This window comes from Leucopleurus acutus, assembly GCF_964270905.1.
Source record: "Leucopleurus acutus genome assembly, chromosome: 8".
NCBI classification, from domain to species: Eukaryota; Metazoa; Chordata; class Mammalia; order Artiodactyla; family Delphinidae; genus Leucopleurus; species Leucopleurus acutus.
Window position 1 is genome coordinate 47,304,866 of NC_139151.1, and position 26,787 is coordinate 47,331,652.

General features: G+C 37.7%; 2 protein-coding genes across 6 annotated transcripts; one reads left to right on the forward strand and one right to left on the reverse strand.

Annotated features, from left to right (window-relative positions):
• Positions 1 to 3,654: 3,654 nt before the first annotated feature.
• Positions 3,655 to 8,870, forward strand: CREBZF (CREB/ATF bZIP transcription factor). 2 transcript variants are annotated; one of them, XM_082844895.1, is made up of 4 exons: positions 3,655 to 4,876; positions 5,088 to 5,165; positions 6,243 to 6,311; positions 8,066 to 8,870. In XM_082844895.1, the coding sequence occupies exons 1-2, from the start codon at positions 3,819 to 3,821 to the stop codon at positions 5,101 to 5,103; spliced, it is 1,074 nt and encodes a 357-aa protein (XP_082701021.1). In that variant the 5' UTR covers positions 3,655 to 3,818; the 3' UTR covers positions 5,104 to 5,165; positions 6,243 to 6,311; positions 8,066 to 8,870. The 2 variants fall into 2 exon arrangements, with proteins under 2 accessions (XP_082701021.1, XP_082701022.1); XM_082844896.1 differs by lacking the exon at positions 8,066 to 8,870 and having other exon boundaries at positions 3,655 to 5,165; positions 6,243 to 8,031.
• A 4,003-nt stretch (positions 8,871 to 12,873) lies between these two features.
• Positions 12,874 to 20,926, reverse strand: TMEM126A (transmembrane protein 126A). Of its 4 annotated transcripts, none has more exons than XM_082845749.1 (5): positions 20,800 to 20,926; positions 18,732 to 18,827; positions 15,213 to 15,406; positions 13,938 to 14,052; positions 12,874 to 13,310 (listed from the first exon to the last, which is right to left on the reverse strand). In XM_082845749.1, the coding sequence occupies exons 2-5, from the start codon at positions 18,818 to 18,820 to the stop codon at positions 13,118 to 13,120; spliced, it is 591 nt and encodes a 196-aa protein (XP_082701875.1). In that variant the 5' UTR covers positions 18,821 to 18,827; positions 20,800 to 20,926; the 3' UTR covers positions 12,874 to 13,117. The 4 variants fall into 4 exon arrangements, with proteins under 4 accessions (XP_082701875.1, XP_082701876.1, XP_082701874.1 ...); XM_082845750.1 differs by having other exon boundaries at positions 20,835 to 20,918; XM_082845748.1 differs by having other exon boundaries at positions 15,840 to 18,827; positions 20,800 to 20,918.
• Positions 20,927 to 26,787: the final 5,861 nt, after the last annotated feature.

Genomic DNA, 26,787 nt, shown 5'->3' on the forward strand with positions numbered 1-26,787 from the left:
TATAAAAGAAGACATAATTTAGTCCAGTAGGAAAAAAATGCATGAAGTCACTGGGAAAAATAAATTCATATATTTAATGCAATTTTCATGAAAATTCCAGCTTTTTTTTGAACTTGGAAAATTTTATAAAGTTATCTGGAAGAATAAATATTCAAATAGAGATTAAAAATTCTGAGAAAGTAAGACTAACCAAAAAGGACTTGTCCTATGACATATTAAAATATATTATAAAATTGCATAAAAATGTAGTGATTTTGCTTCCAGAATGGTTAGACTGATCAATGAAATAGAAGAAAAAGACCAGAAATAGATTCAACTTTATGTAAGAATTTAATATCTGGTATACATGTTGGGAAATCAGTGTGGCAAGTATGAATTGTTCAATAAATTATATTGTGGCAAATAACTTTTTGAAAAAATTATATTCCTATGTCACATTTTATACTAGAATAAATTCCATTTGGAGCTAAATGAAAGAATCACTTGTTAAAAACTCTTAGTATAGAAGTAATTAAAGAAGTTCTAAAACATATAGGTAAATATCAGTATTATTAAGGCTAATAAAGCCTTTTTAGGCTTAACATCAAACCCAGAAACCAGGAAGAAAATTTTGATAGATTGACCATTTAAAAATTATAGCAAAACAAGAAGTTTTTACCCCTTTCCTCCCCCAGTAAATGATCAACTGGGGGAAAAATTGTAAAATATATAAGAGACAAAGGTATGTTTTCCTTATAATGCAAAGAGTTCATATAAATCAAGAAGGAAAAAGACAGATATTTTCCCTGAAAAACATTTTCTCCTACCTCAGAGAAAAATGGGCTAAGGAGGTAAAAAGGCTATTCACATTAGAAATCAATTGGTCATGTGAAAAACATTCAACCTTCTAATAATCAAAGAAATGCACATTCACAAAAAAGGATATCACTTTTAATTTTCGGATAGGCACATTCTAAAAAGAACAAATCCACTCTCATGAGTGCATAGGAACTACATACCGTGACCACCACTGGGGAGAGATACCTTCCCATATGTAATAAGGGCCTATGTATAAAAACTTAGCCAGGGGCTTCCCTGGTGGTGCAGTGGTTGAGGGTCCGCCTGCTGATGCAGGGGACACGGGTTCGTGCCCCGGTCCGGGAAGATCCCACATGCCGCGGAGCGGCTGGGCCCGTGAGCCATGGCCGCTGAGCCTGCGTGCCTGGAGCCTGTGCTCCGCAACGGGAAAGGCCACAACAGTGAGAGGCCCGCGTATCGCAAGAAAAATAAAAATAAAAATAAGCATGTGGACCTATATTTAGTTGTATGAAAGATGTCCACAAAAGATGTCTACTCTCACAAAAGAGTAGAGTTCAAAGAACTAAAATAAACAATGTGTTGTTCTATGTCTGTACATAGAAAAACTCTATTATACACCAAAATTTTAATAACAGTTATTTTGAGGTAGATTATGGGTAATATCCTTCTACTTATTTGTACAGTTCTGCACTATCTGAATCTTGTGCAATGATCATTATAACCAGAAAAAAGAAAAACCAACTCTGAAGAAGGAGAGAATGAGAAGAATGAGGAGAAGAAAAGGGAGGAACGGTGAAAGGGAGGGAAAGGCATTTTCTGGGAGTTTTACCCTTGCTTCAGTTGCTTTTTTTGTCTTCTGAGGCTACGTTGTAAAAACTTTCTTCTCTTTCAGTTTCCTACTTTCCTCTTAATCCAATTGGAGAGGCTCTTAAACAATGTATATTTAATCCAAAATCTTGTAATTTAGGGAAAAAAATGATAAATCAATCCATGATCTTGATTTTGCCCAAGGAGAAAATGCAGTTTGATGGGATTACCAGCCACACAAAACACCTGTAGATCAAAATATGCCAGAATATTTATTATCTCAAACTGTTTGCTGTTCTACTTTAGCAAAACCTTTCCTAATGGGAAGGTTAAGAAGGACATGGAGGCCACTTATTTCTTCTTCTAGATACCATATGTTATGCTTATTTGTGCCCCTTGAAGAATTGTTTTCATTTGGTTGAGCTTTGTGTAATGCCTTCAGCTAAAAGTTGGAGACCTTCTTCATTCATTCATTCAACAAATATTTATCGAAGCCTCTCCTGTGCCAGGTGCTGTTCTGGAAAATTGGAACCTATCAGTGTCTAGCTTTCCTGGAACTTGCTTTCTATCGTTCTAAGAAACAGACATATAAAGGTAGCTATTGGTGAGGCTATCTGTTACTTTATTCAGTATCCCATAGAGAAGTTTCTTTAAGACATGAGAACTGGAAAAGTAGTTGAGGAATTCATGTATACTTTACTCAGAAGCAAATAAAGGAAAGTTTATTTATTTGTTTGGGTTACCAGGAAGCTTAGTCTATTGTTAGCTCAACTTGAGGAATTGTGTAAGATTTTATGTCCATCCGATTATAATACAAACTTTTCCTCCTTTCAGAACTCCTTATCTTCCTATTTCATCTGTATTTTCACTGGCCTTGCTCTGTAAAAATTTGAGTTGTTTCACTGTATTCTAATGTATTGGTGAACTGCTTCAAATTTGAAATACCTTGTGGGACTAGAGGAACAAAATAACACCATGAGGAAACAGACAAATCCAGAATGTGGTGCATTTTTCAAGACAACTGACCTTGTCTCTTCAGAAAGCCAATATTAAGAAAAACTAAAACGTGGAAGGGACTATTCTAGTTTGACAAATGGGGGAAAAAACAATCGAATGCAATAAGTGAGCCATGATTGGATCCTGGTTCAAAAGAACATATCTGCTATAACAGATGATTTTTGAGGAAAGCTGAGCAAATTTGAATATGGTATGGGTAATAGATATTAGCAAGATTGTTAATTTTCTCAAGACCTGATAATAGTATTATGACTATGAAATAGAATGTTCTTATCTTTAGAGGTGCATACTGCAGCATGTTTGGGTGGTGTGTCTTGTCTGCAACTTTGGGATGATTTTGCAAAAAAAAAAAAATGTTTTACAAACACTTATATACAGATAAAGCATATATGGCAAAATGTTAATTGTTGAATTGTTGAGTCTGGGTATTGGGTACTATTGTTGAATTAGAGTGGATACTGTAATATTCTTTCACATATTCTGTATATTTGGAAATTTTTATAATAAAAACTTGGAAAAATTAAATTACATATGAATGACTTATTCACCTCTTTTTTCTTCTAGTACTCTATAAGTGTTTGAGTGAAAAGATCTTGTGATATAGCGAAAGGGGAAAGGAGCAATTCCAAGAAGAATCTGATCAGCAGTCTTAAGTTCCAGGATAACGAAGATTATTCAAAAATTAGGTATCTAAAAGATCAATTCTGAGCGATACTGGCTTCACTGGGGGTGGAAGCTAGAATACAGAGTATTGAGAAGTGAGGGCCGACCACTTTTTCAATAATTCCCAGGTTTGTTGTTATTTTTGCCGCTGTTACTATGACATCACTGGAGATCTGGAGCTACTCCAGCTCCAGACCTCATTCGCACTCTCGCGATACTAGAGCCCGGTGGAGCGCGAAATGCGGTGGGAGGGGCTGGAACGAGATCGACTGACTTCCGGCCAGGCCGTTGTCTGGGTGGCGCGGTCGAGTCATCGTTGGGCCTCGCCGCTTCCATCTCGCTTCCCTCCACCGCTTACCCCCCCCCCCCCGCCCTGGCGCGGGGGGTCGACCAGCCAAGTGGGGCGGGAGGCGACTCGGACCTTCCTCTTCATTTCGTTCTGGCCTGCTGCCCGGCTACCCGCTCTGGGTCCTTGGGACCAGCGAGGCCCGGTCTGAGGGGCCGGGGCCTACGTGGGCCCGCCGTCGGGCCCCATGAGGCATAGCCTGACCAAACTGCTGGCGGCCTCGGGCAGCGACTCCCCAACCCGCAGCGAGAGCCCGGCGCCGGTCGCGACCTGCTCGCTGCCCCCGGACTTGACCCGGGCGGCAGCGGAGGACGAGGGGACGGCGGCGGCCGGGTCTCCCGGCCGCAAACAGCCGCGCGGCGACGAGGGCGAGTCGGACGCCGGGAGGGGGGGCCGTGGCATCGTGGCCGCGCGCGCGCCCTCGCCCGAGGAGATGGAGGAGGAGGCTATCGCCAGCGTCCCCGGGGAGGAGACGGAGGACATGGACTTTCTGTCCGGCCTGGAACTGGCGGATCTGCTGGACCCCCGGCAACCAGACTGGCATCTGGAGCCCGGGCTCAACTCGCCCGGGCCTCTCTCCTCGTCCGGCGGAGGCTCGGATAGCGGCGGCCTGTGGAGAGGGGACGACGACGACGAGGCCGCGGCTGCCGAGATGCAGCGCTTTTCTGACCTGCTGCAGAGGCTGTTAAACGGCATCGGAGGCTGCAGCAGCGGCAGTGACAGTGGCGGCGGCGAAAAGAGGCGGAGAAAGTCCCCGGGAGGAGGCGGCGGCAGCAGCGGCAACGACAACAACCAGGCGGCGACAAAGAGTCCCCGGAAGGCGGCGGCGGCTGCTGCCCGTCTCAATCGGCTGAAGAAGAAGGAGTACGTGATGGGGCTGGAGAGTCGAGTACGGGGTCTGGCAGCCGAGAACCAGGAGCTGCGGGCCGAGAATCGGGAGCTGGGAAAGCGCGTACAAGCACTGCAGGAGGAGAGTCGCTACCTACGGGCCGTCTTAGCCAACGAGACCGGACTGGCTCGCTTGCTGAGCCGGCTGAGCGGCGTGGGACTGCGGCTGACCACCTCGCTCTTCAGAGACTCGCCCGCCGGTGACCATGACTACGCTCTGCCCGTGGGAAAGCAGCAGCAGGACCTGCTGGAAGAGGACGACTCAGCCGGAGGAGTGTGTCTTCATGTGGACAAGGATAAGGTGTCGGTGGAGTTCTGCTCGGCGTGCGCCCGGAAGGCGTCGTCTTCTCTTAAAATGTAGGGTCAAGTAATCTGCTCTTTATCCGCGTTTACCCCTTTCAACTCCCTTACACCATGTAAAACACCTTAGTGGGACATCTTCACTGGACACATTTCAGAGGAGGAAAAAAAAGTAATATTGAATCTTTAAGTGTTTAGCTAAAAGCATGAATGTGACACTGTAACCAACTCCTAATGATAACATGTCACTATTAAATCTCTCTGACAGTTTCTTTTTTAGGTGATTTCCTTCCTGCCAGGCTCCGTTGTAGGGGTTACAGAACAGTCGTTCCCGCCTCACAACCTGGTAAGGATCCATCTCTTCACGTAACGCTCATGCTCTGCTGCTTAGTCTACTTTAATGGGCAACATCTCAATTTGTGTGTGTGTGTGTGATTTTTTTTTTCTTTTGTTTTTTGGAAGGTGGGAGGGGAATCTAATTTGGGCCCTGTCCACCCTGGAAACAGACTTGTGCTGGTCAATATTGTATTCAAGTTGCTTCTTCTGGTTGAAATAGCTGTTAATGTGTCCCCTTGTTCAGACTTGCGTGTACCTAGCTCTTCTGTCCCCAGTGTGGACATGGCCTTGGATGACATCGGTTCCAACTGTACACTGAAAGCTGCTAATAGAGATACAGTTTGGAGAAAGTGACACAGGTGAAGTTGAATGGAAGTTCCGAGTTGTACAAGGTGCAAATTGGAATTCCAATTTTAGAGCAACTTTTCAGAGGTTGACAATAAGTACTTGGGGCATACACAAATGTGATAGTTATTTTGTGGAGATGACAGAAATCTCTTAAATATTCAAGAATGCCTTTTAGTTTTCATAGATCTAGATATACAATCTATTCAGATTAATAGATTTTTATATCTCACCATTAGAGAAGTTGGAAATTAACATGCATATCAGACTCCTGTGTTAGTTACTTAAAGGAAGAATAAGAATGGTTAATGAAATGTTTCTTTGAGGACCAGCACAGTGATTTACCCTATCACTGAGTATGAATAAATTGTTGAACACCTTTATTTTTGTTGTATTAAAATTTTAGGTTAAATTTATGTATGATTAGATATTGAAGGTTATGAAATGTGAATGAAAACGTGTAAAGTGAGGCTTCACAAAGAATCTTATTCTCCATATTTCAAGGGTATTTGTCCTATTTAAAAGTAAGTTTTAAAATTGAGTGACTTAATGACACGATTGACACTTTTTCCAAAGTTGGGACATAGTCTTCCTTTGAAGTACTCTATTATCTATTGTCCAGTTGTATAGATTGAGTCACAGTGTCTTTCAGTGTAAGAGACATTAAGAAATTCTTTGTGAAACATCACTGTTTGATAAAGTATATACGTATTTAGCATCCTTGTTTTTCTTTGTGCTAAAGTGGATACAGCTGTTGGGGCAGAAGAGACGGGACCAGCTGCTGGCCACATTTCCTGCTTTATTTTAAAAGGTAGTATAAGAAATGAGGAAAAAGAGGTAATATCAGGGCTTCTGCTTTTATTTTAAAATGTTCATAATTAAAAAGTATTTTCCAGCAGTCCAAAGATGTAAGTTATCTTACATATAAAATGTTTTATTTTGTTGTTATTTGGTTATGAAAATGGAATCTTGTTCTTGCAGAACTGTAAATGTTTTGTTGCTAGATAATACACTTTTGAGACCTAACTTGGTCTCTGGTTTCCAGTGCATTACAGCATATTTTGTAAAATCATCTACTGCACTTGAGCATGAATGGATAGTAGCCAAACTCACAACCTGGAGTGATGAACCTGCTTATACCTAAGTGCAGGAGCAAGCCCCTCACAATGCAGCTGCATGGATTTTTAGTGCCTACTGAATTATATATATAAATATATATAAAAACCAAAAGTAGTTGGAAAAGTTATCTGAAATGACTAATTTGTGCTATCTTTATGGAATATGTTAATGTAGCTTTTTGAAACAGAAGCCTTGAATTGAAAGTTAATTAATACTTGAACATTTTGTATATATTTCTTTGTATATAATTTTGTGCAGTACCAATGACAAAAATATGGTGTCATAATAAAACCAGGTTTGTTGATCTTTCAGTCATGGGCTCAAATAATTTATTCATCTCTAACATGACATTAGAAAATAACGGATGAAAATAGGAAAAATGATTGTTGTTAATGCTGTGGGTTTTAAAAGGTTCTGGAAGCAGTAAGTGCGTTTTTCTAAAAATTATACCATTCCCTTGGAATATTTTCTTCCTAACGTCAGTGATTTTCCTGCATTATTTGAAGTTTGGGGCTGGGGAGAAACAGTAGTCAAAGCTTTCTGAATTGGGATGATTTGACATTCCAAGTATAGATTTTTAGAATGTCATTTTATAAATGGCAGTTTTTGGAAATACTTGATTAAGAACTTTTGAAAATGGAGATTAGTATCGACTATTTTAAAAGCTGCTTTGTTAGGTTGCTTCTGTTTTAACTGTCTTTTCTTAGTTTCCATCTCATTCTCTTTTTTTTCTAATTTTGGTAAATTAGTGATTTTGTCATTTTTTGCATCAACGTCATGGTCTTGTTTTTACATGGTATTGCATGTATTTAGGACCTATCTAACAGGGGCTTTAAATAAATTTGGTCATATTTATGTGTAAACATATTTTACTGTAAATGTTTGGGTTTCTGAATTTACAACAGATATGTTTATTTCAGTATGTAGTAAACAATATCTTAAAGTGTCCTATTCACTACTTGTTAATTAAAAAAGTTATGATTAATATGAAACTGTTGTCTTACTATTTTTAGAAAATTGTGTTCTGAATGATTAGTAGTTGGATAAAGGAGATTTCTGGAATATAATATGGATTTAGAAATTTTCAGGTTTGGCTCTATTTACTGTAATGGATGAAAGCAATTTAGTGTTTGGGGAATCTTTTTTTTTTTTTAATTTTTTTTTTCCTAATTGTGCCTCTGTGGCAAAATGATACAGCAAGTACTAAAGATGTAGCTTTTAATGTTTGTCTTCCGATGGTGACAGGAATTTATACATTAATTGAACTAACACATCATATTGAGTTAATGTTTCTGCACTTCCTTGACCAAACCTAACTAAAAAGTCCACGTTTGTTAAAATGTAGTCACACCTCTGATATAATCCGACAAAAAGTGTTCGAAATATTTTAAATATTTGTGCATTTGATAATCACTAAATTAATCTCTCTGTCTTCTCTTTAAACAGCTTAGCAGTGTCTGCAAAAACGAATCTTTTCCTACAACCTGTTAACTGACTGGACTGATGGTAACAAAGTAATTGTGGGAGCCATGTCGGTCAAAAATTTGGCATCTGCTGAAAAAAATGAATGCCATTTTCAAGTTCCCAAATTACTTCTATACTGATTTCACTTTCCAGAAATGGAGATATGAAAAGATTCTCTGGAATCCTTGAAAGACTTAATAGAAATACATGAGACAAAGTTAATTTTGGAACAAAATTATACTTATTTTTGTCTTTCATGGGAGTGATACTCAGTTCTTTGCATACCTTTTAAAAATTGCAACCATTGGAGAAGAGAATGATAGTATTTCATCAAGGAATATTAGATTCTTTACATAATCAAGCGCACATTCTGTGGAATTAGATTTAGTGGAGTAGAATTACATAAACAGGCCATCAGTGATCACAGGCATATAATGAGTTTGTATTTATTTCCTGGAACATGAGAACTAATCTGAAGTACAGACAGACGTTGCTGAGTAGAATATAAAAGTTAATGTAAAGTCTTTAAAGAGTAGTCTTTTTAAATAGATGCATTGATTTGTCTGTATATCTTTGAAAAATTGATTATGATTAAATGTGTGGGTAGTTAATTGCGATTCAGGGTAATGCCAAGATGTGTGGATTCTGAGGTTTTTGGCTTCTTGAGCTTTCTCCGAGGACTTATTAAAAATATTTTGAGGTTTCTAATGAATGGTATACTAGTTTCTACTGTTTTATATTAAAATTTCTCTAGTATGTAAGGGCTTTAGTATTCTGGATGATGGGAGTGGCTTTTTTCATGGAATATGGTTGTTTTACTTAATTGAAACATTTTTCCAGTTCATTACAAGTGTGAAAAAACACTCAAAACTCTGGTTGTTTTATTTCATTTTTGTTGGATTATGTTAATACATTCTTTCACCTGGTCTAGACTGAGTCATTTTATCTTACTGACTCATTTGGGAAGTGTGCAGATGATAGAAGTGGGAGGGGGTAGGAGATAGGCTCTTAATCTTCTTTCCAGAATGATTCTTCATAATAACTATACAGTTTGGTTATTGTATGGTGATAAAAAAAATTTATTAAATCCATTCAGTTTCTTGTAAGTGTATTCGGTGTCTCTGATGCCAGGCAGCAAAGCGCATTCCCAGTGGCTTATGCTTATGTGATTGATGGATGCTTCTACAGTATGAACAGTACAGCTGGTTGTATTGTAACCAAAATCAGGTAGGCATCAACACTATTTGGTGACTATAACTACTGCTTTGATAGAATAGAGTGGATAATTCACTGATAATGAGTCATTACCTTTTAAAGTATGTGATTACCTAGTTCAGTATTTTGGAGGTATGCCTTTAAGCTAAACAATCTTATGACTAAGGTTGAATAGGTAGTAAAATATTTTCAAGTGTTTAGTTTTTTCCCCCAGGCTATCAATACAAAGTTTTGAGACCTTCCCAAATGGTTATATTTTTATATTTTACTGTACTGGTTTTTGTTGAGAAACCAGGTAGTTACCATTTAAGCCAGGGATCACAAAGGGGAGGTCCTCCATTAGAAACTTGTAAAGTGTTTGTTTGGCCAGCACAGTACTTTTTACATGTTTGAACTTGAATACCTCAATACTCTCTGCCAGTCACTCCCTATTGTCTTATAATACCAGACTGAGCTCAGAGCTCTGACCTAGACTGCAAGTGGTCATTTACATGCAGTTTTAAAGTGCAGGAAAATTAAACTGGAGATAATTTAAATTTTATTCAGAAAGTAAATTTCTTTATCGTTTTCAATAAATCCTGTAATATTAGAGGAAAAATATTTTTTAAAGATAAAGGTTAAAAGAAAGTTGCCCTGTTCATTGCTTTGGTTACTCATAGTGTTTTTATTCCTAGTTTTTTACCTTTCCCCAATTTGTACATTCAGGATTTCTTAGTTAGCCGTTTTTCCCACTTTTTAAAAAGAAACCGGGTCACAGTGGGCTTTCATAATTTTTTGTAGTTTTTGTTTGGCCATGCCACGTGGCTTGTGGGATCTTACTTCCTGAACCAGGGAATGAACCCGGGCCCTTTGCAGTGAAAGTGTGGAGTCCTAACCACTGGACCACCAGGGAATTCCCAATTTTTTGTAGTTTTCTTGACCCAAAATTTGCTGGAATTCATCTTTTGCTCAATTTTCAGTTAATCTAATTTAAAAATCTAGTCACTTGGTGTTTTGAACATTCGTGTAGCTGTTAATATGTACAGATTTGAATTTTATTGGTGGCCCAACTTCCTTTAAAATGTGCCATCAAATTCTGTTTCCTGGGCTTCCCTGGTGGCACAGTGGTTGAGAGTCCGCCTGCCGACGCAGGGGACATGGGTTTGTGCCCCAGTCCGGGAGGATCCCACATGCCGCGGAGCGGCTGGGCCTGTGAGCCATGGCCGCTGAGCCTGCGCGTCCGGAGGAGGCTGTGCTCCGCAACGGGAGAGGCCACAACAGTGAGCGCAAAAAAAAAAAAAAAATTGTTTCCTTTTTACCCACTGAGGTCAAACCCCTCTGGCTTCTAATGTACCATAGTCTGGGGTTTACAAATTAATATCTTAATTTAAGTATAGTATAACATGAACCTTCTTTTTTAAAGCCAAATAACTGCACAGAATAAATTCTGAAAGACAGGTTTAAATAGTTTGTTTACTGTGACAGAATTGAAATAAACTATTTTCCTGACTGAGGCAGTGTTCTTCAGGTCTTAGCTAAAAATGACTGTTTCCTTAAATTGTAATGCAGATCACAGCAGGCTCGCACAAATTTGCCCCCTGACCAAAAGTTTTGGTAAAGTACATTTGTAGCAACAGGTTTAAAGTAACATGTTCTTTGGCTTATGTTGCCCATTTCTACTAACTGGGAAGATGATTTAAGAAAAATATGGTAGAAGACAGATGTTAGAAATCGTTTTTGGTTGCAGAAACCACTGTAAATTTTTGTATGTTTATAGATGGTGGTATGCTAGGGAGTAAGTACGGTGGGAGTGTTTAAGGATAAGTAAGGAAACAATTTGCGCTAAATTATCCATTTAGTAATATCAGTGGGTTTTGAATTATCTAAGTTCATTACACCATTCTCTCTTTTTAAAGGAGTCTAATTCAGTGATTTGGGTTTCTTATTTTTGAAGTTAGGAATTTTAATTCTTTTTTTTTTTACTGTGATAAGTAGAACTCTGCTTTAAATAAAAATGACAGCACACATAAAATGTATAATTTTGGGTCAGACAGCTTTATCGTGGTATTTTAGCTTGTAAAATAAAGTTTTTTGGGTTTTTTTTTTTTTGCCTTTTATATGTTTTTCCTAGTTGTAAAGGTAAAGCATATTCATTTCAGAAAGCTGGGATTATCCAGAAAGGAATCAGAATGAAAAGAAAAATCAGCCTTAATTTTATAACCCAGAGAATATCCACAGTAAAATACAGATTCTTTTGTCTGATAATTGGGATCATTTTTTTTATCAAACATAGTTTGATAGGGAATTTTGTTTTATAATCTGTTTCAATCTGTTTTTTTTTTTTGACCTCGCCACGTGGCTTGCGTGATTCTACTTCCCCGACCAGGGATTGAACCTTCACCCTCAGCAGTGAAAGTGTGGGGTCCTAACCACTGGACTGCCAGGGAATTCCCTTGTATTTTATTAATTAAATTTTACATCTTTGGCTGCACTGCTTTCTTTAAGGGCCACTGAAAGCCTGTCCCACTCTCAGAGCTGCCTTTTTTAGGTGACAGGCTAAATCCTTTCATATAATTTTAAGTAGCATAAGATTACTTAACAGATATATCACTATATTTGAAAAGAATAGTTAAGATGCTTGTGAATGTGGTCTTGGATGACACAAATATTGTTTGGTATGACTGGCCTGTTTCATAAGAAAGTGTTGGTCTAGCTCTGCATTGTGTAATACTGAGGCTATTATCCACATGTGGCTAAACAATTTAAATTAATTAAAATAAAAGATTCAGTTATTCAGGTGCACTAGTCAAATTTTGGGTCCTCAGTAGCCATATACGGCTAGTGCTAACATATCAGTCATATATAAAATATTTCCTCCTCATCACAGAAAGTTTTGTTGGCCAATGCTGATTTAGATGCTGTTACATGAGAAAATGGTTTCAAGAACTGAGATGAAAACTTTTAGGAAGGGAAACACAATAGATCATTTCAAAAATTTAAATGATCTATCTTAGGAATTGAGGAATAGACCTAGGATAGTTCAAAAAACAAAACCAGAAACAATAGGAAGAATATGGCTGCCTCAAATTTGAGTGCCTGATGACAGGTGCTACGTTAAGTCAACTTACATATATGATACCAATCTTGAGTGAGGTTACTGATGAGGAAACAGGGCCAGAGAGATCAGTTAACTTGCTTAGCATCATACAGCCAAAAAAAATGGCTCATGTCTATGTGCTTCTAAAGAACTATACCACACTAGATGAAAGCTTCAAAGATAGAATTTACCTTAATCTTATGAGTATAGCTTTCCAATGATATAAATAAGATGACTTCTGAAGTAGGTAACTATCATTAGGACAGCTCAAGCTGAGCCTGAATAATCATCTGTGAAGAATACTGGGAATTGATCCCTCTGTAAGGAATGTTTTTAAATATGTTCTAAGATTCTATGAAAGAATAATACCTATGGAAACAGTGAATTGAGAAAATGAAGTGTAACGTTTCTGTAGTGTATTGATACTCCCCACCCTGGCCACTGCCATTTTCATTCCTGTTTGGATTCTTTGAGGTTTTCAGTGAAAACTGCTGTGTGGTTTTTTCCCTGTTACAGACCAAACTGCCTAATGTAAAGGAGTAGAGCAAGCAATGTGGGAGAGACGGTATTGGGAACACTAGAGAAGTAGGCTCTTGGCTAAGTGGGTAGTGTTGAATAATTTATTCAGCCTTTTGTTGTAGATCCCAGAATTGTACCTCATGTAATAAATTACAAGTCTTATTTATTCATACTTAGATGTAGGTTATTTTTACAGTTTTATTGTGTACAGATTTGCTTAACCATCACTGAATTTCTAGGTCAGGTTCAGGTAGCTGAAGAGCCTTTATAAGTAGTTTATATTGTCTAGACCCAAGGTATGCTGCAAACCCAGTCTGGAGCAAAATGGGAAATAACATCTTTCTAAAGACAGGCTTAGAAATCCTAATCCAGTAATTTAAGATGTTTCCTTTCTCGGGTAGCAGGGCTGAGTTATACCTGTAAGAAAACATTGAGACAGTTCACTAGAAAAGACAGTTGTATCAAGTGGCAAATCTGTGTACAATACATATTAATTCCAGAAGTCTTAAAACTAGCTTAGGTAAAGACTGAGGTAATGCTATTCTCTTCAATGTCTATTAGTCATAAAAACTGTCCTTTTCTCCGTTTCATCTCTGGAAGCTCATATAGTATAGATTGCTTGGTACAAGAGTTCATCAGAGAATAACTGAATTATTTTGGCTTATAGCGAGACATTTTCTGATGGAATTTTCTTTTAGAGGAAGTACCCAAACCCTAAGAACATTATGCATATAATGTAGTATATTTTTCATGCTAGTCACAGTACTTTTTGCAGCTTTGTAGCTAGTATTCAATATATAAAGCTAAGAACCTGAACTACACACCCAAGAGGTAGTGTGATAAATTTCTAGAAGTGTTTTCAAATTCTTGAGAAGTATTCTTTGATTACCCAGAAAAAACAAGTCTTGTTAACTCTTTCAAGTCAAACAGGTAACATTGCCTTAAAAATAGAAAATGTACTTGCTGTTTTAAAGTTTGCATTTTCTAGGCAATCATTTATATATATTACTAAAGTTTTTCGATAATTATGGAAAGCAATCCTACCTGGCTGCTAGGCCACCATTCACAGGGATAGCCAAGAAAACAGGGTACAGGCCACCAAAAACAAGACCAACCAGTCCACCTCGTGTTATGGTACAGGTTTCACAATGTAAATCACCTAGGAAATAAATTAGTTCTGCAAATGGATAGTCAAGCAAACATTTAAAGAATGCAAGGTCCCCTTTTATGTATCACAGATACTCAATTTTCAGGCAGTAATACAGCAAATGCATTTCTACAAGGCATGTTAAAAGGTATAATTACACATATGGATAATCTAAAACAGCCAGGAATAACTGATAAAACCATCTTAGGAAAAATTCCCTAATTTGTTTTGAACTTGAATATAATACTCAGTTTGCACTGCTTCTAGCTTTTTGCGCATGTATTAACAAACCTGACTGAGCTAATATTTTTGTCTTTAAGAAACTTTAAACCCATGGGAAATTTAACAATTTGATTTATCTTACATTTTTACATTATGCAGTGTGATTTCATTTTTATAAAATTGTTTATTCATTTCCAGATTAGTACAGGGTATTAAAAATAGAAAGCTACACTAACCTATGTTTTCACTCATTCTGTTCAGTTTATTGTGCAATAGGTTTCCCTGCACATAAAAATTCTTTCCACACTGATCTTGGGGATTCAAGCAAATACTCATCTAATTTAAACAAATCTGAAGTAGCACTTAAGAGAATTTAAATGGACTGCCTCCCTACTACCACCTATGGTAATAATTTTTTTTAAATTATTAATCAGAAATTCTTTCATGATTTAGCTATACTTGGAGTACTGAGCAAATATGGTGAACTGTCCAAAGGAAATCAAGTCTCCATGTATTTGATAACTATTGCACATATACACATTTAGTGCTTTTAGAGATTTAGTGATTTTTATGGGAACAAGATAAAGAGTCTTGTTCCCATAAAAATTTTTTTCCCCTTAAGAAAATTCTATAATTTTTAAAAAATTAAGGCAGTCAGCATTTAAAAAAAAATAGTTTCCAAATATTTCTTACTAAACACTGTAGGAGAGAGAAGTTAGACAAAGGAAAGTATTTAGAATTACTGTGTATATATTTTACTTGTTTGGACCATGCTAATCTGAATTAATTGCTGCTTTACATAGAGAGGCTAGCAAGGTTCTGTCTTATCCAAGCAGTGACTGTATTACAGCATATAGCCAATTGCTACAATTATTTAAGGATTAATGTAAGGTGCAAATAATGTACATATGCCAAAGCAAACTTGCTGGTGACAGTGAAATAGAATTTACCTGTATTCAAAGGTAAACTTACAAAACCTTTGAAAGATACGTGTGCCATCAAAAATGGGATCACTGCCATTGGTAAGCCAGCAGCTACAGGAGCCTGTGTCACATGTAGGATGCGTCGAAAGAGACTATTTGCTATTAGGCCACAGAGGGCAGCATTAAGTCCAATATATGTTGATCCATTTTCAAGCAGATTCCTGCGTCGGTGAGAAAAAACAGTAGTAACTCTTTTTGGCTGTATTGCGTGTGTTAGCTCTCCAACAATTCTGGCATATGTTACAGAACTTATCAGGACTTTAGGATTAACAGGATCCAACATTTATATCTTATAGCTCCATAAAACAAAAACCTTTTAAAATCATTGTTTTACATATAGATTTTTATTCTAAAAGGCTTTGAATCTGGTCAACACTTTAAGGATACAGTGATACATTTAGTTTTGCTAAATGTATTGTGGGAATTTGCAAAGAATATTGGTATGGAAATTCCACCATCCCCCCACCAAGTATATAGCAGGGAAGAGCTTCTGAAGAGTCTGACTTGGATGCCTCTCTAGGCTCCCACAATACCCAATACTTACTTCTGTAGCAAAACACATTATAAGGTGGTACTAGCTTATCACAGATTTACCTGTCAGGCTTCCCAACTAGCCTGTAAACAACTTGAAGACAGTGGATACAAAGATATAAATATCTTGGTTTCAACAGCACCTGGCACACAGAAGGCATTCAATAAGGTGAAATTGATGTTTCCTTTTACTCTTCCTTGAAGCATTAGAGTCAGGATTAGGGGGTGGAGCAGTACTAACATTTAAGGGATCCTCTATGCTAGGTACTTTTTATAAGAGCTCATTGAAATAAGAATAAATTGATGTTTTGGGATAGTAAGTGGTAGAACTGGTTTTTAAGGAAGGCATGTATGAGATTTAAAATGCGTGTTCTATGCATTCTTTAGTTTTGGGGAAAAAAACTAAAACTGCTGAATGTTGAACGTATCCAATTCAAAGCCTTCAGCCTATCACTTAACTTCTTTACCATCTGCTTTGCTTCCTGTAACACAGGCGTCAACCTCTTAATTTTCTCATTACTCTTAATTAGCCAAGCTAGCCACACACAATATCCCCTCTAACTTCTATGGTTAACACTCAAGACAGGTTTTCTAGGAATTCCTAATTGAGCTTTCTACATTGTGTAAGGTACTACTTTTCTTACCTGTCACTTTGCAATCACAATGGTACTTGTCATTCAATCATTGAGCACTTATTGCATGCCGCAGACTTGGTGATGAAGGCACAAAAAATTATCTTCGATGTTTTCATAGTTTATTATTGGAGAATGAAAGATACTTGATATATTGGATTGGGCAAAAAGTTCGTTCGGATTTTTCCATGAAAAATGCGAACAAACATTTTGATCAACCCAGTATAACAAAAGTATTAAAATGGTAATGTTAGTACAAGGGAGGCAGTTTAGAAACTTAGGGTACATAAGACAACATTTAAATTGTGATGAGGGCCTAGAGAGCTACCAAACAACAAAACACATGAATGTGAAAAGACCTGTGTATTCTTGTGGGAGCTGAGGGAATGGGAAACTCGAGCACTTCCTCTAAAATATTTTTATTTTATCTTCATAACAATACTGTGAAATACGTATTATCTTCATTTTTAGTCATAGGAACAAATGCCCATATATATTACATATTATATACATTGTAATATTATTATATATATAATTATATACAGTGTAATATGTTGATATATTAATGTTAAATATTATTAAAAATTACATAAATAAGTACCTAAATATAACAAGGAGTGTAACTGGAATCTGAATAGCAACGTTTGCTGTCTCCCAACCAGATTTTAATTTCCTGTGGCTTAAAGTCACATTGTTCAGTTAATAATTCAATACAAAATTGTTACTGTCTAGCAGCCCCATTGCCAGTCAGTGTTCCCAAAAAGTGCCTATACAATTAGAAACGTGAACTCAAGATTTTTTGGCAAGATAATACCCATAAAGTAACTAGATACATGAACTAACACATGAAATATAAGACCAGAAATAACAAGTGGCAATGAAATAGATGGCACATGAAATTATTTTGTAGATTAGAAAGTGAAGTGTTTGATACTAAAGTTTCGTACACTTAAGAACTTTTCAAATAACTATTAAACATATCTAAATTGGTAACGCAAGAAATGAGGATTCAAACTTAGGAGAACTAGGATAGATAAAATAGAAGCAGAGGAAAAATAGCGAACAAAGATGAGATGCTGTCATCTGCCCTGTTTAGGTGCCACTGTTCAAAAGCAGTTTATTCCAAATTAAAGCTTACTTTGCAGTTCCAGATTACTTCCCCATTGATTTTTATTTCTAATTTGGTGAAAGTCCCAGTAACACAGCCTGCTTGCTTCTCTTCAAGGCTGTCACATCTCTATTCTTCCTGGCTTTCCCTACCTTACTGGCCTGGAAACATGGGCACATGTCTTTTATTTGCTTAAAAAATTTCTGTTTACCTCTGGAAAACAATAACAAAAACGATGTACACTGTTTGTGGTGGGGGGAAAGGGAGGTTGGATATACATCTTATTACTGCTCTTGGTTTATGGGCTCTCCCTTGTTGAGCTGGTGTCAGCAAGATTGGAATTTGTGCAAGATAGTAAGATTATACTTCCAAAATGTATTTCAAATCCATCCTTTTTTCACTTCAGCTGCCACCACCACTCACCAGGATTACTATGCCAGTTTTCCTACTGGTCTTCTTCCTTTTCTCGCCTACCTTAAATCTACTTTCCAAAAAGCAACTGTAATGTTCTTTGGAAATGTTAGCTGGATCATTCCCTGCTTAAAACTCCTCCTGTTCCTTCAACCTTATGCCCACTTCCCTTGTACTTTAGTAACACTGGTTCCTCAAATATGACAAACTCGTTGCTCTCTGTGGCCTAGGCATATGCCATTCCTTCCTCTTCCCCAGGCTGACTCTTCTTCATCCTTTTTGGTCTCAGATTTTCAGTTTAAATGGAATGTTAGGCTGCCTGAAGAACATTTTGTGGGAGAGTACTGGAGTTCACTCAGCGTTGTCTTCAAAGATCAGTATGTTTCCTATATAAATTTAATAATATCTTAAAGATCTTTTAGCCATGATCCCATTTCTCTGACATTCCTTGTCTAGTTATGTGTGTTACATGGCACTCTCTTAGACTGGTAAGTGTAGTGATAGAAATGAATTGAGAAAGAAGACAGTTTAAAGGTTTGTTATTTAAATTAGTCCATAAATATATACATCTGCCTATACTCTAAGCCAGATGGAAAAACTGGGAGAAATGAATTTTAGCCTTGACTTAAAGGAAAATGGCTAATCTCTCTGAGCCTTGGTTTTCTCATCAACGTAATAAAAAAAAAATCTCAATTTCCTTCTGACATTCTATGTTTGTTTATATTCAAACCAAATAAATTTGAGATGAATCAATGATGAAAGTCCACCTGATAAAAGAATTTTTTAATTAAGAAGGGATCTTACCTTTCTGCTTCTGGAAGTTGGTTAATTTTTCTGGTTATGATTTCAATTAAGTTCTTCTTGACAGTACCATCTGGTTTATGATTTTCCATCTTGAGCCTTAAATTAAAATGTCATTTTTCAATAATGTGTATCTATAGAAAAACAGCAAAAGAGCTTATAAAAAGCCTTTGGAAGACCATAAATATTTAATTTTAAAAGAAGCAGCCATAGCTTTATTTCATAATCTGAAAAATTAATGCATTAGACACCCCCCAAAAAACCCCCACAATTCTATGAAATAGAAACCAGAACATGGAAGACAACACATAAAGCTTATAGGAAATACAGAATATCTTTGTAACCCTTAAAAATATTGTAAATTTGCAAACAGCACTAACCATAAAACACATAAAGCTAATATTAAACTAATAGTAACCGATTAAAATGACCTTGTGTTCATTTACAGATACCATAAAGATAAGCCAGTTGGGGAGAAAATGTTTGCAATGTAACTGACAAAGGAGTAGTTGGTACCCAGAATATGTAAAGTATTGAATAGTACAAATCAATAAGAAAAAGGCAACCAACCCAATAGAAAAACTGACAAAAGGTTTGAACAGGCACTTCACAAAGAGAAAAGTCAGACAATAAATATGAAAATATGCTTAACCACTATAATCAGGAAAATAGAAATTAAATTTCAATTACTGGCAAGAATGTGGGGTAACTGAAACTCATGTGCTGCTGGTGGAAGCATAGGTACAACCACTTTGGAAAAGGATTTGGTACTTAATAAGTAGAAGACACACACTCAGCAATTTCACATCTAGGTACACCCTAGAGCAGAGGTCAGCAAACTTCTCTAAAAGGGCCAGATGGTAAACATCTCAGGCTTTGCGGGTCACATAATGGTCTTTTGTCGAATACTTAAAAAAAAAAACAAACTTAAAAAATATAAAAAACATTTTGGCTGGCCGTAAAGAAACGAGCCATAGGCTTCGTCTGGCCCACAGGCAGGTAGTTTGTTGATCTCTGCGCTAGTTGAGGTGAATAAAAGATTAAGGGAATGGGTGAATGATTAATCTTAGCCTGAAGATTTAGCTCATTAAATAAGATTTCAGGGTAGCAGAGTTACGAAAATCAAAAAGTTCAGAAAGAACAGACAACATGACTCTGAAATTTAATTTTCTTGGTTCACTATTCATTTGCTACAAGATTAATTTATAACACTAATTTAACAAATATTTACTGGGTAGCCATTAGATGGCTTGGAAAATATTCAGTACACTGAATTTCATATCCCTAAACTTAAAGTTAACATAAGTTGTACAATGCAGGCTTAGAAATTTACGTCTGGGTTTCCCGGACTCAAACTTTTTGAGGGCCTTGGTTACAATAACGTTAAGATCTCTGCCTTACAGGAACTTTGAATAATTTTATGTTGGGGGGTTGGGCGTGTGGTGGAGAGAGAGAGAAAAACAAGTAATCAAATTCAGTATATATAAAGTGTATAGTGTATATGTCTGAAATACTGTTACATCAGAAAGTCCAGCCTAATGCTATCACTAGTTTTCTGTTCTGTGCTCTGCATATTGGTGAGGTTCCTGGTCCTGTGAACTAGCCATTTCTAAGGTGTCGCTATTAAAAATCACCCTTAATTCGGTAAAAGTTCTGATCTGGCAGCCCGCAGTAGGCCATTGTATCCCGGTTAATAATAAATCCCTATCAAAGACAATGCCACGTTTAAATATTACAAACATTTCAAAAGGCTTTTGCACTAGCTATCTTCAAGATAGCGCCCGAGATAGACAAATGAGGAAAGTGGGGCCTCTGAAAATTAAATTAGGCCAAGGTCACCCTGTAAATTGGCAGTAAACCCGGCATTAAATTCAAGCACAGGCTTTTCACTTTTGCCCCCTGTAGGCTTAATTTAAATATAAGATCTGTTTTTCTAGGGTGGAAAGTGTAAGGACCGATTCGGTGCGGTAGAACCGATTCCCCTCCTCCACTTGCGACTCAGTCCCGGGATCTCATTCCCACGCTGCGGTTGAACAGCATGTCACCACGCTGTGCTTCTCTTGATACTCGCCTTTTACTGCACCCTTTTACCCGGAATGCCGGTACCTTACGCTCTCCTCCCAGCAGTCACTGCCTCCATCAGCCACGCGAGTGCTCACTCCAACCTTCGCTCAAGTCGCCCGGGCGCAGCCATTTTGGTTCCCACGTGACACGGCCCAAGGCGGGCACTGGGTCGCTGCCGGGCCGCTGATTGGGCTTCCAGGACCGAGGTTGCGCTCAAGGGCCTTCTAGCAGTGGGAGGTGCTGTGCCGCGCAGCAATGAGGTTTGGAGACCGCGGAGGGTACTGGTTACAGCCTATCCACGCCTCAGGATAGAGAGTGCAGAAAATTGTGAAATTTCCGGATGAAAATTGAGTGATCTTAAACCTGCCCCATTCGTTGAAAATCTACCTTAGGTATGTTACTTAAAACTTCCTGGCCAGTACATTATACTTCGTGTATTGACTTGGGATATATAAAAACTGCACAACCCTTGGCATACGAGATAGGTACTCAGTTAAAAAGAAGTCTAAAAGTACCTGAGATTTCTTTGCTCCATCGATAGTATATTCTCCCTTGGACCTTGAGCTCCTTGTGCCATGTTACGATTTGGTTGATTGTGCCACCATAATCTGAGCACCTCAAGAGCAAGCAGGAGCTTGTTTTTTTCTGAGGATCTGTGGGCCCCTGTAGAGTATTGCTTATAAAAGGATGATTAGGTGAATGAGACGAAAGAAAAACTGTTTAGAGAGCAAAGGAGTCTTGTGACTCCATCAGTCAGGACAATTGAGAATCAAAGTCTTGGACCAAACCTCTGGAGACCTCTGTTTCAGGTCTCCCCTTCGCAGCCTCTTTCCTCACTTATAAAGCAGGAGGGGAAACAATCTCACTAATTGTTTTGTAAAGTTGTGAGGATCCTATAAAAGCTCTTACCAAGGTTGCTTGGAAAATCATTGAGCTCTATCTAGGGAGAAAGTGGTATTCAAGATAAAGGGCGGGGGGGGGGCTTCCCTGGTGGCGTAGTGGTTGGGAGTCCGCCTGCCGATGCAGGGGACACGTGTTTGTGCCCCGGTCCGGGAGGATCCCACATCCAGCAGAGCGGCTAGGCCCGTGAGCCTGTGCGCATCCGGAGCCTGTGCTCCGCAACGGGAGAGGCCACAACAGTGAGAGGCCCGTGTACCGCAAAAAAAAAAAAAAAAAAAAAAAAAAAGATAAACGGGGAAAACTTCATAGAAGAGGTGATCAGGAGAAGACTCCGCTACCCCCACTCCTTCGCTGAGAGAGATTTATCAGATGTTAAAATCGTGGCTTGTCAAGGAACCAGAAAATAAAAACAGGTCCTCATATTCTGAGGTGGAAAGTCAGCGTACATCCCAATCGGAAAGTTTCCGAGGTAAATGAGGAGAAAGTTTGGGAAAACCAGCTTTTTAGATTCTAACGCGTGTGTGTGTGTATGTGTGAGAATATCTTTTCCCCCCTAACACTCCATTTTATACTCTTATTCCAATTTAATTTTAAATGGTTTGAAGCTAATTTTGAAGTTAATAAATGTGCATACTGTACAGTGTCTGTAGCATGCCATTCTGGAGTAATAAAGACAATTTTGTACGTTGAGATTTTATAAAAAATCAGTTCTTTTGAAATGTCAAGATGAAATGTCAAATTTCATCTCAAATTTATGGGCTTAAATTGCTCATAACTTTCCTTTATTATTCTTTAAAGTCTGCAGAATCTGTATTGAGGCCACATCTCTCTTTCTTGTTATTGGTCATCTGTGTCTTCTCTTTTTTATGTCTGATCAATCTGGCTAATGGTTTATAATTTTTTTGATCTTCTCAACTAGTTTCATATTTAATTGATTTTTTTTGTTTTGCTTTTTTCTGTGTTCAGTTTGATTGTATTCTGCTCTGATCTGTATTTTTTCCTTTCTTATTCCTACCTGAGATTTAAGTTGTTCCTCTTTGTAATTTCTTAAGGAGGAAGCTGAGGTCATTGGTGTAAGATCTTTTTCTCCTCCATATATGAGTTTAGCGCTATGAATTTCCTGCCAAGTACTGCTTTAACTATTTCCCACAGATTTTGAAACATTGTTCATTATTTTAGTTCAGTTCAAAATACTTTAAAATTCTCTCTGCTTTTTTCTTTGACCTGTGGATTATTTAAAAGTGTGTCACTTTCCTAGGCTTCCCTGGTGGCACAGTGGTTAAGAATCCGCCTGCCAATGCAGGGAACATGGGTTCGAGCCCTGGTCTGGGAAGATCCCACATGCCGAGGAGCAGCTAAGCCTGTGCGACACAACTACAGAGCCTGCGCTCTAGAGCCCACGAGCCACAACTACTGAGCCCACGTGCCAGAACTACTGAAGCCCACATGCCTAGAGCCCATGCTCTGCAACAAGAGAAGCCATTGCAATGAGAAGCACATGCACCACAACGAAGAGCAGCCCCCGCTCGCCGCAACTACAGAAAGCCCATGCACATCAATGAAGACCCAACACAGCCATAAATAAATAAATAAAAAGTAAGTAAATAAATCTATTAAAAAAAAAGAAGTGCGTTACATTGCTAATAGTTTAAATTTTTCAAATATCTTTCTGTTATTGATTTCTAATTATATTCCATTGTGGTCAGAGAATATACTTTGTATGATTTGAATCCTTTTAAATTTATTGATATTTATAGCCCAGACTCTTGTCCATCTGGGTAAATGTTTCACGTGTGATTGAAAATAATGTATATGCTGCTGTTATGCCAAGTGTTCGAAAACCAATTAGCATAAGTTGGTTGATAGCATTTTTTAAGACTTCTTTATTCTTTCTGAATTTCTACCAACTTGTTCTATCAATTATTGAGAAAAGCTTATTGAACTCTCTTTTATGGGAATTGTTCTATTTCTCCTTTCAGTTCTATCAGCTTTTGCTTCTTGTATTTTGAAGCTTCGTTATTATATGAATAAACATTTAAGGTGAATTGATCCCAGTATCATTATGAAATAAGCTTCTTAATAATTGGTGATATGTTTTGCTTTGCAATTTACTTTGTTTAATATTTTTTAAATTAACTTTTATTGGAGTAAAGTTGCTTTATATAATATTAATATAGCCACTCCAATAACATTTTTTCTTTCTTCTTTTTTTTTTGGCTGCACCACGCAGCATGTGGGATCTTAGTTCCTTGACCAGGGACTGGACCTGTGCCCCCTGCAGTGGAAGTGCAATCTTAACCACTGGACTGCCAGGGAAGTCCCTCCAATAACTTTCTTTTGATTAGTGTTAACAGGACAATGCTTTTCCCATTCTTTCACTTTTAACCTATTTGTGTCTTTATATTTAAATACAGTATATAATTGGATTTTTAAAAATCTAAATGGACAGTTTCTGACTTTTAATGAAGGAGGTGTCTAAGCCATTTATATTTAATATGATTTTTATATTCTAGGGTTTTAAATCTATCATCTTGCTATTTGATTTCTATGTGTTCCACCTGTTCTACATTCCCCTTTCCCTTTCTTCTGCCTTTATTTTTTGAACGAACTGAATATTTCTTATTCTGTTTTATTCCTTTGTTGGCCAATTAGCTATAATTCTTTTTAAAAATTATAATGATTGCTTTAGCATATACAGTATACCTCTCTATTAGTTTCCTCAGGCTACTCTAATAAAGTACCACAAACTGTGTGGCTTAAAATAACAAATATATTCACTCACTATTTTGGCGGCTAGAAGTCTGAAATCAATGTATTGGCAGAGTTGGTTCCTACTGGAAGTGCTGAAGGACAATCTGTTCCATGCTTCTCTCCTAGCTTCTGGTGGTTGCTGGCAATCCTTAGTGTCTCTTCACCTGTAGAAGCATCACTCCAATCTCTGCTTATATTTTCGTATGACGTTTCTTTCCGTGTCATTGTGACTTCACATGGCCATTTCCCCGCTGTGTGTGTTTGTGTACCCAAATTTCTCTTATCTTATAAGGACACCATTGGTTAAGGGCTCACCCTAACCCAATATACCTCATTTTAACTTACATCTGCAAAGACACTATTTCCAATAAGGCTACATTCACAGGTACTGGGGATTAGAACTTGAAAATATATTTTGGAGGGGCACAATTCAACTCATGACAACGTCTTTAACTTGTCACAATCTATCTTCAAGTAATATACCACTTTACATATAGTATGAGAATGTTACAACAGTGTACTTTCATTTCTTCTCAATCTTTATGCTATTGTTGTCATACATTTACTTCTACATATTTTATAAACCACATATCACATAGTTATCATTTTTTGATATCAGTAGTCATTTGTCTGTGAAGTAACTTTTAAAAATAAGAAAATTTATATTTATCCACATATTTTCCATCTCTGGTGTTTTTTGTTCTTTTTATAGACTCATTTACATCTGGTATAATTCTACCTAAAGTATTCTCTTAGAAAGCACATCTTCTGGTGATGAAATCTTTCACATTTTGGAAATCTAAAAGGTATTTTGTCCTAGTTTTAAAAATTGTGGTAAAAAACACAGATTAAATTTGCCATGTTAACCATCTTTAAGTGTATAGTTTAGTAGTGTTAAGTATAGTCACATTGTTAAGCAATAGATCTCTAAAAACTTTTCATCTTGCAACACTGAAACTCTATACCCACTGAACACTAATTACTCCTCTTCACTCCCCTCAGCCCTTGGTAACCACCTTTCTACTTTCTATGAGTTCGATTACTTTATATACTTTATGTGAGTGGAATCATACATTATTTGTTCTTTTGTGACTGGCTTATTTTATTTAGGTTTATCCATTTTACAGGATGTGACAGGATTCCCTTCTTTTTTTTTGCGGTACGCGGGCCTCTCACTGTTGTGGCCTCTCCCTTTGCGGAGCACAGACTCCAGATGCGCAGGCTCAGTGGCCATGGCTCATGGGCCTAGCCGCTCTGCGGCATGTGGGATCTTCCCGGACTGGGGCACGAACCCATGTCCCCTGCATCGGCAGGCGGACTCTCAACCACTGTGCCACCAGGGAAGCCCTATCCATTCATCTTTTGATGGATGTTTGGGTTGCTTCTGCCACTTGGTTATTGTGAATAATGCTGTAATGGATATTCATGTGTAAATATATCTTCAAGACCTTACTTTGAAGTCTATTGAGCTATATACTATACACCTAGAAGTGAGGTTGCTGGATCATGGTATTTCTATTTTTATTTTTTTGAGGAACCTCCATACTGTTTTCCACAATGGATACATCGTTTAACATTCCTACCAACAGTGTACAAGAGTTACAAGTTCTCCACATCCTTGCCAGCACTTGTTATTTTCTGTTCTTTTGATAGTGACCACCTGATGGGTATGAGGGAATGTTTCAAAGTGGTTTTGATTTGCATGTCCCTAATGATTAGTGACGTTGAGCATCCTTTTATGTGCTTATTGGCCATTTGCATATAATATTTAGAGAAATGTCTGTTCAATTCATTTTCCCATATTTTAAATGGATTTTGTTGTTGCTGAGTTGTAGAAGTTTCTTTTTCTTTTTTTTTTTTTCTTTTTTTGTTTTGCAGTACGCAGCCCTCTTACTGTTGTGGCCTCTCCTGTTGAGGAGCACAGGCTCTGGACGTGCAGGCTCAGCGGCCATGGCTCATGGGCCTAGCCGCTCCGCAGCATGTGGGATCTTCCCGGACCGGGGCATGAACCTGTGTCCCCTGCATCAGCAGGTGGACTCTCAACCACTGTGCCACCAGGGAAGCCCTGTAGAAGTAACCCCATGTCAGATATATGACTTGCAATTACTTTCTCCCATTTCATAGGCTATCTTTTCATTTTGTTGATTGTTTCCTTTGATGTACAGAAGTCTTTAAGTTTCATGTACTCCCATATGTCTGTTTTTTATTTTGTTGCCTGGGCTTTTGGTGTCATAGTCAAGAAATCATTTTCCAGTGTCCTCAAGTTTCTCTGCCATGTCTTCTTTTAAGAGTTTTTGGATATGGAGTATGGAAAAGGCCCAACTTTATACTTTTGAATGTGGAA